This window comes from Gossypium arboreum, chromosome 11 (assembly GCF_025698485.1).
Source record: "Gossypium arboreum isolate Shixiya-1 chromosome 11, ASM2569848v2, whole genome shotgun sequence".
NCBI lineage: Eukaryota > Viridiplantae > Streptophyta > Magnoliopsida > Malvales > Malvaceae > Gossypium > Gossypium arboreum.
In genome coordinates, this window is record NC_069080.1 from 34,501,846 (window position 1) to 34,517,254 (window position 15,409).

The 15,409-nt window shown below is 38.3% G+C and overlaps 1 protein-coding gene and 1 non-coding gene across 2 annotated transcripts; both read left to right on the plus strand.

Annotated features, from left to right (window-relative positions):
* The first annotated feature begins 11,020 nt into the window (after positions 1-11,020).
* On the plus strand, positions 11,021-11,126 carry LOC128284878 (small nucleolar RNA R71). Its single transcript, XR_008275298.1, has one exon. It is a non-coding gene; the product is annotated as a small nucleolar RNA R71 (small nucleolar RNA).
* A 3,235-nt stretch (positions 11,127-14,361) lies between these two features.
* LOC128283855 (uncharacterized) lies at positions 14,362-14,961 on the plus strand. Its single transcript, XM_053021269.1, has 2 exons — positions 14,362-14,555; positions 14,643-14,961. The coding sequence occupies exons 1-2, from the start codon at positions 14,362-14,364 to the stop codon at positions 14,959-14,961; spliced, it is 513 nt and encodes a 170-aa protein (XP_052877229.1).
* The last annotated feature ends 448 nt before the right edge of the window (positions 14,962-15,409 follow it).

Sequence of the window (15,409 nt, forward strand, 5' to 3'; positions counted from 1 at the left end):
AGAAATAGTAAACAAATAAGCATGGGTAAGAAAAGAATGAAAAAAAAATGTGTGTGAGAGAGTGGCATACCCCATTGCTTTGTGCAACCAAGAAGAGAAAAACAAAAAATTTGTTCATGCTTGCTCTCTCCTTTTTGGCGAAAATACTAAGAGGAAGAAGGATCTTTGCTTCATTTCCTTTGTTTAGAAGAGATCTAGAAGGTGATTTGGCTAAATTTGCATCAAGATTAAGGTATGTATGAGGTTGTGTTGGGAGTTTCATGCATGTTTTGGTTGCTAACTTGATGTGCATGTTAGCCATGGCTCAAATCTTTGTTATGCCATGGAAATGGTATTTGGCCAAAGTTGTTATAGTGATAAAGCCATTGCATGCTAAGTGCGAAGCTTGATGATGATGCATGCAAAGATGGATTGTCTACTCTTGAGTAAGACTATGAGTTCTCTCTTTGTTTTATTATGATTGAAGTTGAAAAGGAGCATGATTGTCATATTCGCCATGATGCATTCTTGAGCATGATTCATGCTTTTGCATGTTAGTTAAAAATTTGTGTTTTGGATGGCTATGGACACCTTGAAAATTCGCCATGCTCATATATGCATATATATGATTGCACATTATGTTTGGTTATGAACTAAATGATGAATATATTGGTTTAAAGAAGAAAATGTGGAAGAATGCTTGTGAAATTGCAAGCACAATTCGGCCTAGCACACATATAAGTGCTTGATGCTATATTATAAGCTTTGGGCCACAATGTGCAAAGCATTAATTAGTAAATTGCATGCTGTTTTTGTGAGGTATTAAGTGCAAAATTGACCTCAACATGTACATGAATATTCGGCCTTGGGTAGCCTATTGAAGGCCTTAGCATTTCCTTGATGCTCAAATAAATTGTATTGAATTGCTTGATGTAGTATAAAATGTGCATGACCATTGTGTATTCAAGCTAAAGAGTGGCCATATGACCATTTAAAATCCTTGTCATATTCGGCCATAAGCAAGCACAATGAGGTTTTAATAAATTGAATTTGTTTGAATTAGCTCAAGAGCTAAGAGGGCCACAATTGGACAAGGGGAAGGAAAAGGTGATCGAATAGCCGAAAAAGCCGTTCGACAACATCCGAGGTAAGTCCTCAAGAAGTGACCCTCCTTGAATTATGTGAAATAAAGTATGGATGTGTATTGATTATTGATTATGTGTGCATGAGTATTTGAATTCTACCCGGGCTAAGTCCCGAAGGCGAATATGCTTGTGACTATAATTGCGTTTGAGCCTTAGTAACTGAAAATGAAATATGTATGTCCAATGATAATTGATGTATGTGTTCATGGGAAATTGAATGATATCTGGGCTAAATCTCAAGACAATTATGCTGGAAATTATATCCGGGTTAAGACCGAAGGCAATTGTGCTAGTGGCTACATCCGGCTAAGACCAAGGCATTCGTGCAAGACATTCTATCCGGGCTAAGACCAAGGCATTTGTGCACATGGTTATATCCGGTTATATTCAAGAATCTTGGGCTGGAGGTGAGTGTTGGTTGCTGTAATAAATTCAATGAGTACACTCAAAAAGCCCAAAGAATGAGGTACGTTTATATGTGCATTGGAAAGTCGACATGTTTGAGCAACATTCGCTCAATCGACTAACAATTTCAGTTATTGAATTGATTGATACTTTGTGAAATTATATAATGATGAAGTGTGAAGTAAGAATGTGTATTAATGAAATGATGCATTTGGCTATGTGGATGTATTGCTGTAATTAGAGTTGATTATATTCCTTGAGACTTACTAAGCATAAAATGCTTACCCGTTGCTTTGGCTCTCAATTTTCTAGATTTCGCTCAAGCAATCGGATTCGGGATCGTTGAAGTCGAAGTCATCCACACTATCAAGCCCCATTTTGGTATAAATTCTTGGTTGAACTTGAAATGGCATGTATAGGACTACCCTTGTTGGTTTAAATATGTTATGATGTATATGTGTACGGCCATGCGAAAATGGCTCGTAATAGTGAAGTATCAACTTAAACTATTTGCGGTTTGTATATATATATATGGTGTCATGATGTGACTATGAATTGGAAATGGGAATGTTGGTCACATGATCAGCCATTGGCATGGTTAAAATGATCATATATGAACCTATGTATGGCAAGACTAGTTGGTTCATGGAGACTACCAAATAGGTAAGACCTACCTTAAAAACAGATGCTGCCAGCTGCAGTGACGTGAATGTGAAAAATCACCAAAATTTGTAGGAATGGTATTAAATAGTGAATAAGCTATGTAAATGAACCTTGATGAGTCTATTTTCATATGGAAGAAACGAAATGGTCATAGGAGTTACATGTTAAGAGATATTAAGGCTATTGTGAGACAGGGCCAGAACGGTTTCTGGGTCCCCTGTTGCAACTTTAAAAATTTACTATAAATTATCCAGAAAGAATTATGAGTCATGCCTTATATGTACAGATTCCATTTTGAGTCTAGTTTCATTAGAAACAAACGGCACCAGTGTTAAAGCCCTGTACAGAGAGATATTCAAGTTATAACGCGCGAAGGTCAGAGCAGTCAATCCCTGTAACATGGGTGACTTTAACTAATAAACTGTACCAATTGGCCTGACAAAAAATTCTAGAAATAAATCCATGGATGGATATATGAGTCTAAATTTAGGGAAAATTTACGAAACCAGTTTCCGAGTTTTGAAACTCGAGATATGATTTTTAAGGCGACAGTGACGCAGTTTTCCAGCCCGACTGGAAATGTCAAATTGGTGGGCAAAATATGTGGACTTGGCTTGTTAACCCCTCGTGTCCGACACCGGTGATGGTCTCGGGATCGGGGTGTTACATAGGATTACTTATCAAATGTGATTTTTACATTGAGGGCGGAAAAGTTGGTTCATAAGGGATGTGAGGTGTATCTGGCCTACATCAGTGTTTCAAATTCTAGGGATTCTTCGGTTAAGGATATCAGGAAGGTTAAGGACTTTTTGGACATATTTCCTGAAGAGCTACCGGGGTCACCTCTAAATCATGAAGTAGAGTTCGGGATTAAGCTCCTTCCTAGTACAACTCCGGTGTCCATCACTCCTATAGAATGGCACCAAAAGAGCTTGTGGAGCTTAAGGCTCAGATTCAAGAGTTACTAGATCATGGGTTCATCCGCCCTATTGTGTCTCCGTAGGGAGCATCAGTCCTATTCGTGAAAAAGAAGGATGGATCCATGCGTATGTGTATTGACTATGGACAATTGAACAAGTTGACAATCAAGAATAAGTATCCCTTACTAAGGATAGATGATCTGTTTGACCAGTTTTGAGGGGCTTTAGTTTTCTCTAAGATTGATCTTCGATCAGGATATCATCAGTTGAGGGTTAAGGAGACTGATGTACACAAGACAGCATTTAGGATCCGATACAATCATTATGAGTTCCTAGTGATGCCATTTGGACTGACGAATGCACCAGCAGCTTTCATGGATCTGATGAACTGAGTGTTCCAGCCCTATTTGGATCAATTCATGGTGGTATTTATTGACGACATATTGGTGTATTCAAAGACTGATGTGAGCACTTTAGAGTGGTTCTACAGGTTCTGCGTGAGAAACAACTGTACACTAAGTTCAATAAATGTGAGTTCTAGTTATGTGAAGTAGCATTTCTGGGTCATATGGCTTTTGCTGAGGGGATTAGAGTTGATCCTCAAAAGATTGAAACTGTCTTAGATTGGAAGCAACCTAAGACTGTATCTGAGATCTGCAGTTTTCTGGGACTGGCAGGGTATTATCGATGCTTTGTAGAAGGGTTTTCACTGATTGCGGCACCTTTGACTAAGCTATTATGCAAGGGTGTGTCGTTTAACTGGACTGATGTACAGTAAGAGAGCTTTGAGAATCTCAAAACTGTACTAACTGAGGTCCATGTTTTAATACAGCTAGAGTCTGGAAAAGAGTTTTTTGTCTTCAGCGATGCATCACATGTCGGTTTAGGATGTGTGTTGATGTAAAAGGGTAAGGTGGTAGCATATGCATCTGGTCAGCTTAAGACTCATGAGGTGAATTATCTGACGCATGACCTAGAGTTTGTTTGAACGCTGGTGCCTCCAAGGCGCAGTGGAAAAATAAAATAATTAAAACATTCCGGCGATCCAAACTATGGATCCATGTGTAAGGAACGTATCGGGGTGATAAAAGGTTTCGAAATTACCGAAACTTCAATCTGAGTAGACAGCGACGCCTAGGCAATGGGAATCCTGAACCACTATCGAACCAAGCCGCAACCTTTCCGATGCCGGCCTCTATGTAGTCCACCCAGTTGACAATGAACGGTAGAAAAATCTCAGAAACTATTTCAATGATTTTTATGCTTGACGGCTACTAGACCCTTTAGCATAGTTTCAGGCTTATTTATATATTATCTCTTTAGGGTTTTTACCCTTGCCATATATACACCCTTTTAATTGGTATATCTTTTTAATGAATATTAATTCATTAAAATTAATCTTAACATAATAGTCATCATTAAAATAAATATAATAATGTTTAACCATTTGATTGCCCAATTAAATTAATTCTATAATTAATTTAATTCATCTGACAATCAGAATACAATACCAACTATGTTTTACTCCGTTCATTTCAACCATAGGGTGTGACCCTATAGGTTCTTGTAACGTTTTCAGTAATATTAGAACGATTCTAATGTTACAAACAATGAGTGGCATCTAGCAATGCATCATTGCTACCTAAGTTACGAGAAGTCATGATTCGACATAACCTTTTGTGATTAACCTTTCATGCATTAATCCTTAAGTCCTATATCTTTGGAATGGACACAAGTCATGGAATAGTCACACTTGCATAGTCCATCCCATGTTTCTTGATACCTTAAGTGAACTATGATACACAAATAAGTATGACATCTCATATCAACTTATTTGAGCATGGCCATGCATTTCTAGTCTCACTCAATCAAGTGGCCTAAAATATTACTCCCATTATGTAGGAGGGACTTATCCTATATTGATCAACCATATCCCTCTACATAGATTGTGGTATATCCAACATTAGTCTTTATAGAACAACCAGTTACGATGTTCGTTTGACTATATCAAAATATACAACTCACGATGTTGGGATAATGATGATCTCAAGTATGAGGATCATATACATATTAATCACTATGAGTAATGTTGTGACAATTACATAATAATCCAAGAAACATACTCATAGCAGGTCAGTCCAATATGTTGTTCTCTAGCACACATATTCATGCATTGATTTTGACACTCCATATCAATGACAACTCTTTATCATCAATCAACTACATGTTAGTCTTAATGCATTATTGTTGTCCTAGCCAACAATAATACTTGACTAAGGATCTTTTAAGAATAATCATATTATTCTCAGGACATTATTATAAAATAGTTTATTTATGTACAAAGAAAAGAAACTGAAATAATAATGGCAACGCCTTACATCAATAAACATGACAAATCAAGTATGTTATTACAACCATCTCATGATTGATCTTTGGGCATACTCTTACAGAGTTGACCGCTAATCGCGTGATTCGTAACAAGTAATAAATATTTATAATGAAGATCAAACCTAGACTAACTATTATCACGACGAAAAGGCAAGTTCACCTATCGAACAATAGTATAGTAATGGCAAGACTGGATTGTCGAACCCAAAGGAACTAAAAATACTAGTAATGACTGTCTTTTTATTATCTAGCCTAAGAATAATGGAGTTTTGTTTTAATTAACTAATTATCTAAACTAAGAACGCACAGAGAAAAGAATTAGCGAATTGGTTTTGGGGAAAATCGATTGACTTAAGACAATACCTACGGAGAAATCCACCTAGACTTTACTTGTTATTCTGGCTCCGAACAGGACGATTTATTCATTCAACTTGTTCTGTAGAGATCCCTAAGTTATGTTATTATCCCTATTCAAGATGAATAATTTCTAATCCCTAGATTGAATAACCAAGACTTTTCTCTAATTAACACTCTAGGGTTGCATTAACTTGATCTATGGATCCCCTTATTAGGTTTCACCCTAATCCGTCAAAATCTTGTCACCCTATTTCTAGGCGCGCAATCAACTCCGCTTAATTATGACAAAATTACTATTAGACAAGGTCTATTTCTTCTCTGAATAAGAGCATGTCTTGAATCGGTATCTCGGGATATCAAAACAAGAATTAAGAACACATAATTAAGAACAAGTTAAATATTTATCATATGATTCAGAAAATAATAACAAGATTCGTCTTAGGTTTCATTCGCCTTAGGTATTTAGGGGTTTTAGTTCATAACTAAATAAGAAAACATCTCAGAAGAATAAAGAATACAAAACATAAAGAAAACCCAAAACTTTTGAAGGGAAATTGAGGAGAGATCTTCAGTCTTGATGATGAATTAGGTCTTTGAGATGGATCAATCGGCTTCCTTAGAGTAATTATTTACCCCCTATTCTCCCTGTCCCCTTTTCTCCTCCTCTAGGGTGTATTTATAGGCTTTGGAATGCCTAAAAGCCCTCAAAAGTGGCGTTTTCGGAATTGGACTTAACTTGGGCTCGGCAGGGACACGCCCGTGTGCCACGGCCGTGTGACGTGATTGCCAGGCCGTGTTCGATCTGTTAAATTGTACACAGTCGTGTGGGTCAATGGCCAGGCCGTTTGAATTGTGAAAGCCTTGGTCGACACCCTCGAAAGATGCGGGTGTGTGAGCTACCAGTGTGGGAAGGCTTAGGCCGTGTCATCTTCTCGATTTGGTCCGTTTTGTCCCTTTTTGTCTCGTTTTTGGCTCCTTCGCTCTCCTATGCTCACCTAAGTATAAAACATGAAATTAAAGCAACAAGAGCATTGAATTCACCAATTCTAATGAGAAATCATCCATAAAATGCATTAAACATGGGGTAAAAATATGTATAATTTACTGTTTATCAAATACCCCCACACTTAAGCATTTGTTTGTCCTCAAGCAAAATCCTCAACTCATAATCAAAATAAATTCTTCTCAACTTATAATTTCTATTAATAATATCTCAAATTAATCTATAGGTAACCATACATTGAGAATTTAACTAAAAGAACATAAAAGTTTCAATCATTCCAAGTTGAGCATTTTATTCCAAAAACATAGGTGTCTTCCCTCATCTAAGTAATTACCTTTAATTTAGAATATCATAGAGTTTTACATCCTCACTAAAGATTCACTCAAATCACTCGAGGTGTTTTAAGGACAATAAAGGAAGCACTCAATAGTCAATAATGGAAAGTCATTACCATATGCTTGCATGAAAATCAAATCTCCACCATTATAATTTAAGACGATACATCAATCAAAAGGTCTTTAAAGGGTTGTAATGAGGCTTGGTTAGGGGGTGTAGTCACAAGCTGAAAGAAAAGGTTAGAATCGAGATTGAATTGAAAAGTTGCCTAACTAGAAAAAGAGTTAATCTTCACTTGCGTACAATAGAGCTTCTTTCAGAATATGAGATTATAGGTATGCATACATAGTTGTCTTTTTTTTTAAGAACAAGTTAAATAATATAGACTAAATATCAAGAAAAAAACACAGCTAGACAATCCATTCAACTCAAATCTCGATAAAAATAGGGATTAATTTAAGGGATTTCAACAATAATGGGTTAAAGGCTAATATTAAGGGTAATACAAGAAATGGTTTGTTAGGCTCAAGAGGGTTTACTAGGGGTTAATCATGGAGGTAAACTTTTTATGGCATGAGTGGGTTAATCCTAAGAGCCTTAATCATTTTGACATATCAAATCAAATGGTGTGGTCTCGACATGCATAATCAAGCAAGTTCTAGAATAACAGTTCAATACTGACGCACTCAAAGCAATAATAAAAGTGAGCATGAAAGGATGAATAGATGCTCAAAAGGCTAAAAAGTAACACAAAAATTATGGCTTTTTGATGTTTAGACTTGTGAATTCCAATTCAAAGTAATACCTAGACTTTGGGAAACAACCTATAATTTAAAATTCTTAAAACTCAACTTATCATGCTTGATTCTCTAATGTCTTAAAGTTTAAACAATCAATGCGTAAATCCCTATGTTTTAATTCAAGATATATCAATCAAAATCATAAACCAATCAAAATTTATCCTAAATATGATATGAGAGCTTTTCAAAAAAACAAGGCAATCATTAATAAATACCCCCCACACATAAGAAGTACATTGCCCTCAATGTACAAAGATAGATATTAGAGTATAAAAATAAGATAGGGGGAGGAGTGAAACTTCCTGTATTAAGAACATATGATATCCTTGGATTTGCGAGATTGAGTATTGGAGATAACTCTGGATGGCAAGCTTGACTCTGAAGGTAAGCCTGTTTTTTTAAAGGAAAACAAATGAATCTTAAAAACGATTGAGTCTTAAAAACTTAATAAAAGAAAAATAAAATAAGATAATTATTCGTATTTTTTTTCAAGTGGCACGGCCGGGGCACACGCCCGTGTGCGCCGTGGCTCAGCCGTGTTTTTCGCGAATTAAGATGTCGCCACACAGTCTTATCACATGCCCGTGTGTCTAGGCCGTGTCTCTATGTGATCGTATCGCACGGCCGTGTCTGGCGTGATTCACTTCTTCCATGGTCATGTAGGTTTTCACACGCCCGTGTTATTTCGATAGTGTTGTCCATGGGTGCTAGACACGGGCGTGTCTTACGGCCGTGTTTATTCGATAGATTCGACCACGGCCATGTCGCACTACCGTGGCATTTTGTTGCAGCCCATGTTTGGGGAGATCTTTTCCTGCTTCTACACGGCCGTATCGTACGGCCATGTCTCTTCCCCTGTTTGGCCATGGCTTTAGGCACGCCCGTGTGCCTGGCCGTGTGTGTTGAAAAACTTTTCAATTCAAAGATAAAGTTGAAGATTTAAAGTGTTAGAAATAAAAAAAAATCAAAATATGTTAGTGTTTAGGTTTCCCCTCAAAAAGTACTTATTTATAGTCTAAGCCTGACTTTCCTCTCTAGTGAATGGTCAGGGTGGTTCGAGGAGTTCGTACTCCTCATTCCTGCTATCAATCTCATCAAAATAAGGTTTTAAACGGGTGTTGTTTACCTTAAAAGTGCCGAACCTAGGATGACTCACCTCCACCGTACCGAATAGAAAAATATTGAGTACCGTAAGAGGGATTTCTTCATTTGGTATGGTAGTGACAATGTGGGGATCTGCGGCATCTAGTAAGACTTTATCACCAACCTTAAGTTGATTCGAAGAGGTATCGAACTCCTTCTGGCGTAATTTCGGTTTATCGTGTGTTCTTGGTTTATGTGCTCGCCATTCGTCTAGCTCCTCTATCCGTAGCCTTTGTTCTTCATGATTGTGTCCTCTATCATTGCTGGAACATGGCTCGTGAACTTCTTTGAAACTTAATTTCTGCAAAGTAGGCTGTATCATATTGTTAGTTTTAGTAGACTAGTATGGACTATTACCTTCACTGTTTGATGTGATGCTAGAAGTACGAGCTTGAAGGGTGATCGTTTCGTCTCCTACACGAAGTGTAAGCTCACCTGTGCCAACATCAGTAATTGTTTTAGCAGCTGCTAAAAAGGGCCTTCCTAAAATCAAAGGGGTGCTATTATCCTCCTCTATGTCTAGAACAACGAAATCAACAGGGAATATGAACTTATCTACTTTCACAAGTACATCTTCAATAATACTCCTAGGGAATCTTATAGTTTTATCTGACAATTGAATGCTTATCCTAGTTTGTTTAGGTTTCCCAAGACCTAGTTGCTTAAACATTTTGTAAGGCATGACGTTAATACTAGCCCCTAAATCAGCTAATGCATGACTTATATCTAAACTACCAATTAAACAAGGAGTTGTAAAACTCCCTGGATCTTTCGATTTATGGGGTAGCTTATTCGTAGAATAGCTGAGCAGACTGCGTTTAGCTGCACATGCGACGCTTCATCCAACTTCTGCTTATTTACTAAAAGCTCTTTTAAAAATTTCATTGCATTTGGCATCTGCGACAAAGCTTAAATAAACGGTAAGTTAATATGTAATTTTTTCAAAAGTTTAAGGAATTTACTAAATTGTTCGTCTAAGCAGTCTTTCCTTGTCGTGTTAGGGTATGGGATACGAGGTTTATATTCGACAGTTACTGGTTTGTTTGCATTTTGATCTACCTCACCTCTCCTTTTGCTTACCACTGTTTTTTGCCTTGGTTCTGGTTTAGGCTCAACGACTCCTTCGTCATTTTGGATATTAATTGCGTTGAGCTGTTCCCTTGGGTTGGGTTCAGTGTTACTTGGAAATCTACCATGTGGTCGTTCGGAGATTAGTTTAGAAAGCCGGCCTATCTGAGTTTCGAGCCCTTGGATTGATGCTTGTTGATTCTTAAGTGCTATCTCAGTGTTCTGAAAATGAGTTTCCGACACTGAAATAAACTTTGAGAGCATCTTTTCAAGGTTTGGCTTCTTTTCTTGTTGATAAGGTGGCTGTTGAAAACCCCGAAGGATTTTGTGGCTTTTGATTCCCTTGACCACCCCACGAAAAATTGGGATGGTTCCTCCAACCTGCATTATAAGTATTACTGTATGGGTTATTTTGATATCTAAAGTTATGGTTACCCATATAGTTGACTTGTTCCCCTTCATTTGTAGGATTAAAGGATTGATATTTTGTATGCACACCTCCTCCACTTGAGTCACACCTCATTACTGGATGTACCTGCGTAGAACCAAGTAAACCGTCGATCTTTTTATTGAGAAGTTCTACCTGATTAGAGAGCATGGTGACCGAATCGATGTTATAAACGCTGGCTGTTTTCGTTGGCTTTGTCCTCATAACTTGCCACTGATAGTTATTCAGTGACATCTCTTCTATAAATTCATAGGCATCTTCTGGTGTTTTATTGTTGATGGTTCCGCCAGCAGCTGCGTCAACCATTTACCGAGTCGAGGGATTCAGACCATTCTGGAATGTTTGTACTTAAAGCCAAAGCGGTAACGTATGGTGAGGGCACCTTCTCAGTAAGTCCTTGTATCTCTCCCATGCATCGTAAAGTGTTTCTAAATCCATCTACACAAAAGAAGAGATATCATTACGTAATTTAGCCATTTTAGCCGGCGGAAAATATTTTAGTAAAAATTTCTCAATCATTTGTTCCCAAGTACTGATAGACTCTCATGGTAACGAGTTCAACCATTGTTTAGCTTTGTTTCTCAGTGAAAAGGGAAACAACCGAAGACGTATGGCATCATCAGAAACACCATTGATTTTAAATGTATCGCAAAATTCCAGAAAGTTCGCTAAGTGAGCGTTGGGATCTTCATCCTGCAAACCATCAAACTGAACGAATTGCTGTATCATCTGAATAGTGTTAGGTTTTAGTTCAAAAGTATTTGTAGCTACAGCAGGTCTAGCTATGCTAGATTCATTTCTTGTTAAATAAGGTTTAGCATAATCATACATAGTACGTGGAGCAGGATTTTGATTAGCCGCAATTGCAAGAGGTAGCTGATTGCCTTGGTTTTCAGCCATCTCTTCAATTGGGGGTTCAGTATCGTCTTCTTGCTCGTTCTCTATGTATCGTAAGCTGTGCCTTATCTCTCTTTGATTTCTACGAACTGTACGATCAATTTTTTCGTCAAAAAGTAATGGTCCCGACGGGTTTCTTCTAGTTATAAACTATAAAAACCTGCCAAGAGAAAGAATAAGTAAATTAATAGATAATAATAAAATAAAATTAAATTGAAAGAAAATTAAATGGCTAAAGTAATAAAAATTTAGCATTCCTAATATTTTAGTTCCCCGGCAACGGCGCCAAAAACTTGATCGCGTGATTCGTAACAAGTAATAAATATTTATAATGAAGATCAAACCTAGACTAACTATTATCACGAAGAAAAGGCAAGCGCACCTATCGAACAATAGTATAGTAATGGCAAGACCGAATTGTCGAACCCAAAGGAACTAAAAATACTAGTAATGACTTTCTTTTTGTTATCTAGCCTAAGAATAATGGGGTTTTGTTTTAATTAACTACTGATCTAAACTAAGAACGCACAGGGAAAAGAATTAGGGAATTACTTTTGGGGAAAATCGATTAACTTAATACAATACCTAATGAAAAATCCACCTAGACTTTACTTGTTATTCTGGCTCCGAACTGGATGATTTATTCATTCAACTTGTTTCGTAGAGATCCCTAAGTTATGTTATTATCCCTATTCAAGACTAATAATGTCTAATCCCTAGATTGAATAACCGAAACTTTTTTCTAATTAACACTCTAAGTTTGCATTAACTCGATCTATGGATCCCCTTATTAGGTTTCACTCTAATCCGAAAAAATCTTGTCACCCTATTTCTAGGCACGCAATCAACTTTGCTTAATTATGACAAAAGTATAATTAGATAGGGTCTATCCCTCCTCTGAATAAGAGCATGTCTTGAATCGGTATCCCGGGATATCAAAATAAGAATTAAGAACACATAATTAAGAACAAGTTAAATATTTATCATACGATTCAGAAAATAATAACAAGATTCATCTTAGGTTTCATTCCCCTTAGGTATTTAGGGGTTTTAGTTCAGAACTAAATAAGAAAACATCTCAAAAGAATAAAGAATACAAAACATAAAGAAAACCCAAAACTCTTGAAGGGAAATTGAGGAGAGATCTTCAGTCTTGATGATGAATCCGACCTCTGAGATGGATCAATCGACTTCCTTGGAGTAATTCCATACCCCCTATTCTCCCTGTCCCCTTGTCTTCTCTTCTAGGGTGTATTTATAGGCTTTGGAATGCCTAGAAGCCCTCAAAAGTGGCCTTTTCCGAATTGGACTTAACTTGGGCTTGGCAGGGACACGCCCTTGTGCCACGGCCGTATGACATGATTGCCAGGCCGTGTTCAATCTGTTAAATTGCACACGGTCGTGTGGGTCAATGGCCAGGCCGTGTGAATCGTGAAAGCCTTGGTCGACACTCTCGAAAGACACGGGCGTGTGAGCTACCCGTGTGGCAAGGCATAAGCCGTGTCATCTTCTCGATTTGGTCCGTTTTGTCCCTTTTTGGCTCATTTTTTGCTTGTTTTTGGCTCCTTTCGCTCTCCTATGCTCTCCTAAGTATAAAACATGAAATTAAAGCGTTAGAAGCATCGAATTCACCAATTCTAATGAGAAATCATCCATAAAATGCATTAAACATGGGGTAAAAATATGTATAATTTACAGTTTATGCCGCAGCGGTGTTTGCATTGAAAATCTAGAGGCATTACCTATATGGTGAAAAGTGTATCATCTACATAGATCACAAGAGCCTCAAGTATCTCATCACTCAGGAGGAGCTTAATCTTAGGCATCGTAGATGGATTGAGCTTAAGGATTACGACTGTATGATTGAATACCACTCTGGTAAGGCTAATGTGGTGGCCGATGCACTGAGCCGTAAGGTTATGACTGATTTGAGGGCGATGGTTGCTCACCTCAGTTTATTAGATGATAGAAGTCTGCTAGCTGAGCTTCAGGTTAAGCCTACATAGATTGAGTAGATTAAGGGTAAGCAGTTGAAAGACGAATCGTTGGGTCTTCGTTTCCGACAGGTTGAGTGTGGGCTTACTGAGGACTTTGGATCGAATAGCGAATGGGTGCCCTATTTTCATGGGAGAATCTATGTACCGAAAGACACTGAATTGATGCATTTGATACTGAGAGAGGCGCATAGTAGCCCCTATGCTATGTATCCCAAAAGAAATAAGATGTACCAAGTCCTGCGTGAATTATACTGGTGGCCAGGACTTAAATGAGAGGTTACCGATTTTATGGGTAAATGTCTGACTTGCCAGCAGGTTAAGGCTGAGCATCAGTTACCTTCGGGGTTGTTACAGCTAGTTAAGTTCTACTTTGGAAGTAGGAGCAAGTGACTATGGACTTCGTTAGTGGGTTACCCCTCACACCCACTAAAAAGGATTCTGTGTGGGTTATCATAGATCGATTGACCAAGTCTGCCCATTTTATATCGATTCGTACTAACTACTTGTTACAGAAGCTAGCAAAACTGTATGTGTCTGAGATAGTGAGACTGCATGGGGTACCGATTTCGATCATTTCTGATAGGGATCCTCGCTTCACGTCTCAGTTCTGGAAAAAGCTATGTGAGATGCTGGGTTCAAGGTTAGACTTCAGTACTGCGTTCCATCCTCAGACCAATGGTCAATCTGGGAGGGTGATTCAGATACTGGAGGATATGTTGAGGAGAGGTGTAATTGACTTACGAGGCAGTTGGGAGGAGTATTTGCCTTTGGCAGAATTCGCTTGCAATAATAGTTACTAGTCTAGTATAAAGATGGCACCTTATGAGGCACTTTATGGCCATAAGTGTCGCACTCCTTTATGCTGGACTGATTTGGGTGAGCGACGAGTTCTGGGTCCTAAACTAGTTTTTGATACTGAGGATAAAGTCAGATTGATACAGGATCGACTGAAAGCAGCATCCAATAGACAAAAGTCTTATGCGGACTTGAAGCGACGCGAGATCAAGTATTCTATGTGAGACTCTGTTTTTCTTAAGGTCTCGCCATGGAAGAAGGTACTGAGATTTGGTCCTAAGGGCAAGTTGAGCCCTAGGTTTATTAGACTCTATCACATACTGAAACGAGTGGGACCGGTTGCTTACCAATTGAAGCTACCTCCAAAGTTAAACCGTATTCACGATGTGTTCCATATCTCAATGTTGAGGCACTACCGCTCTGATCTCATGCATGTTGTTCCTGTGGAGGAGATCGAGGTTAGGCCAAATCTGACCTTCGAGGAAGAGCTGGTTCAGATATTGGATCGCGACGTTAAGACTCTGAGGAGAAAATCCATTCTACTGGTTAAGGTTCTATGGCGGAATCATAGCACTGAGGAGGCTACATGGGAGCCTAAGGATGCGATGCGTCAGTAGTATCCTCATCTGTTTTGATCAAGTAAATTTCAAGGCCGAAATTTTCTTTTAGGGGGTAGGGTTGTAACGCCCCAAAAATCTCATATTTATGTTCTGTTAAAATATGGCACAAGTGTGTATTTGCTTCAGTGGTTAAGTGTTCTAGGTGTGTGTGGGAGGTCCCAAGTTCAAGCCTTGTCTTGGGGAAAATTTTTGTATTTTTCTGAGGAAAGCCCTAACTTGGCCTTTAGGGCTTAAGTTTAATTATTGGGAGAACCATATCAAAATGGGCCTGATGGTCTGGTGGTTAAGTGGTGTGTTGGCTTGCTGATGGTCCTGAGTTCGAATCCCTGCGTGAGCAAAGGTAGTAACTTTTGCTCGTTTCCATGAGGGTGTTTCAGTAGAGTAGGGATTCTGAGTAGTGGGTGGTTGGATGGAGAAAATAGTGGGGAGTTGAGATATTGGGATT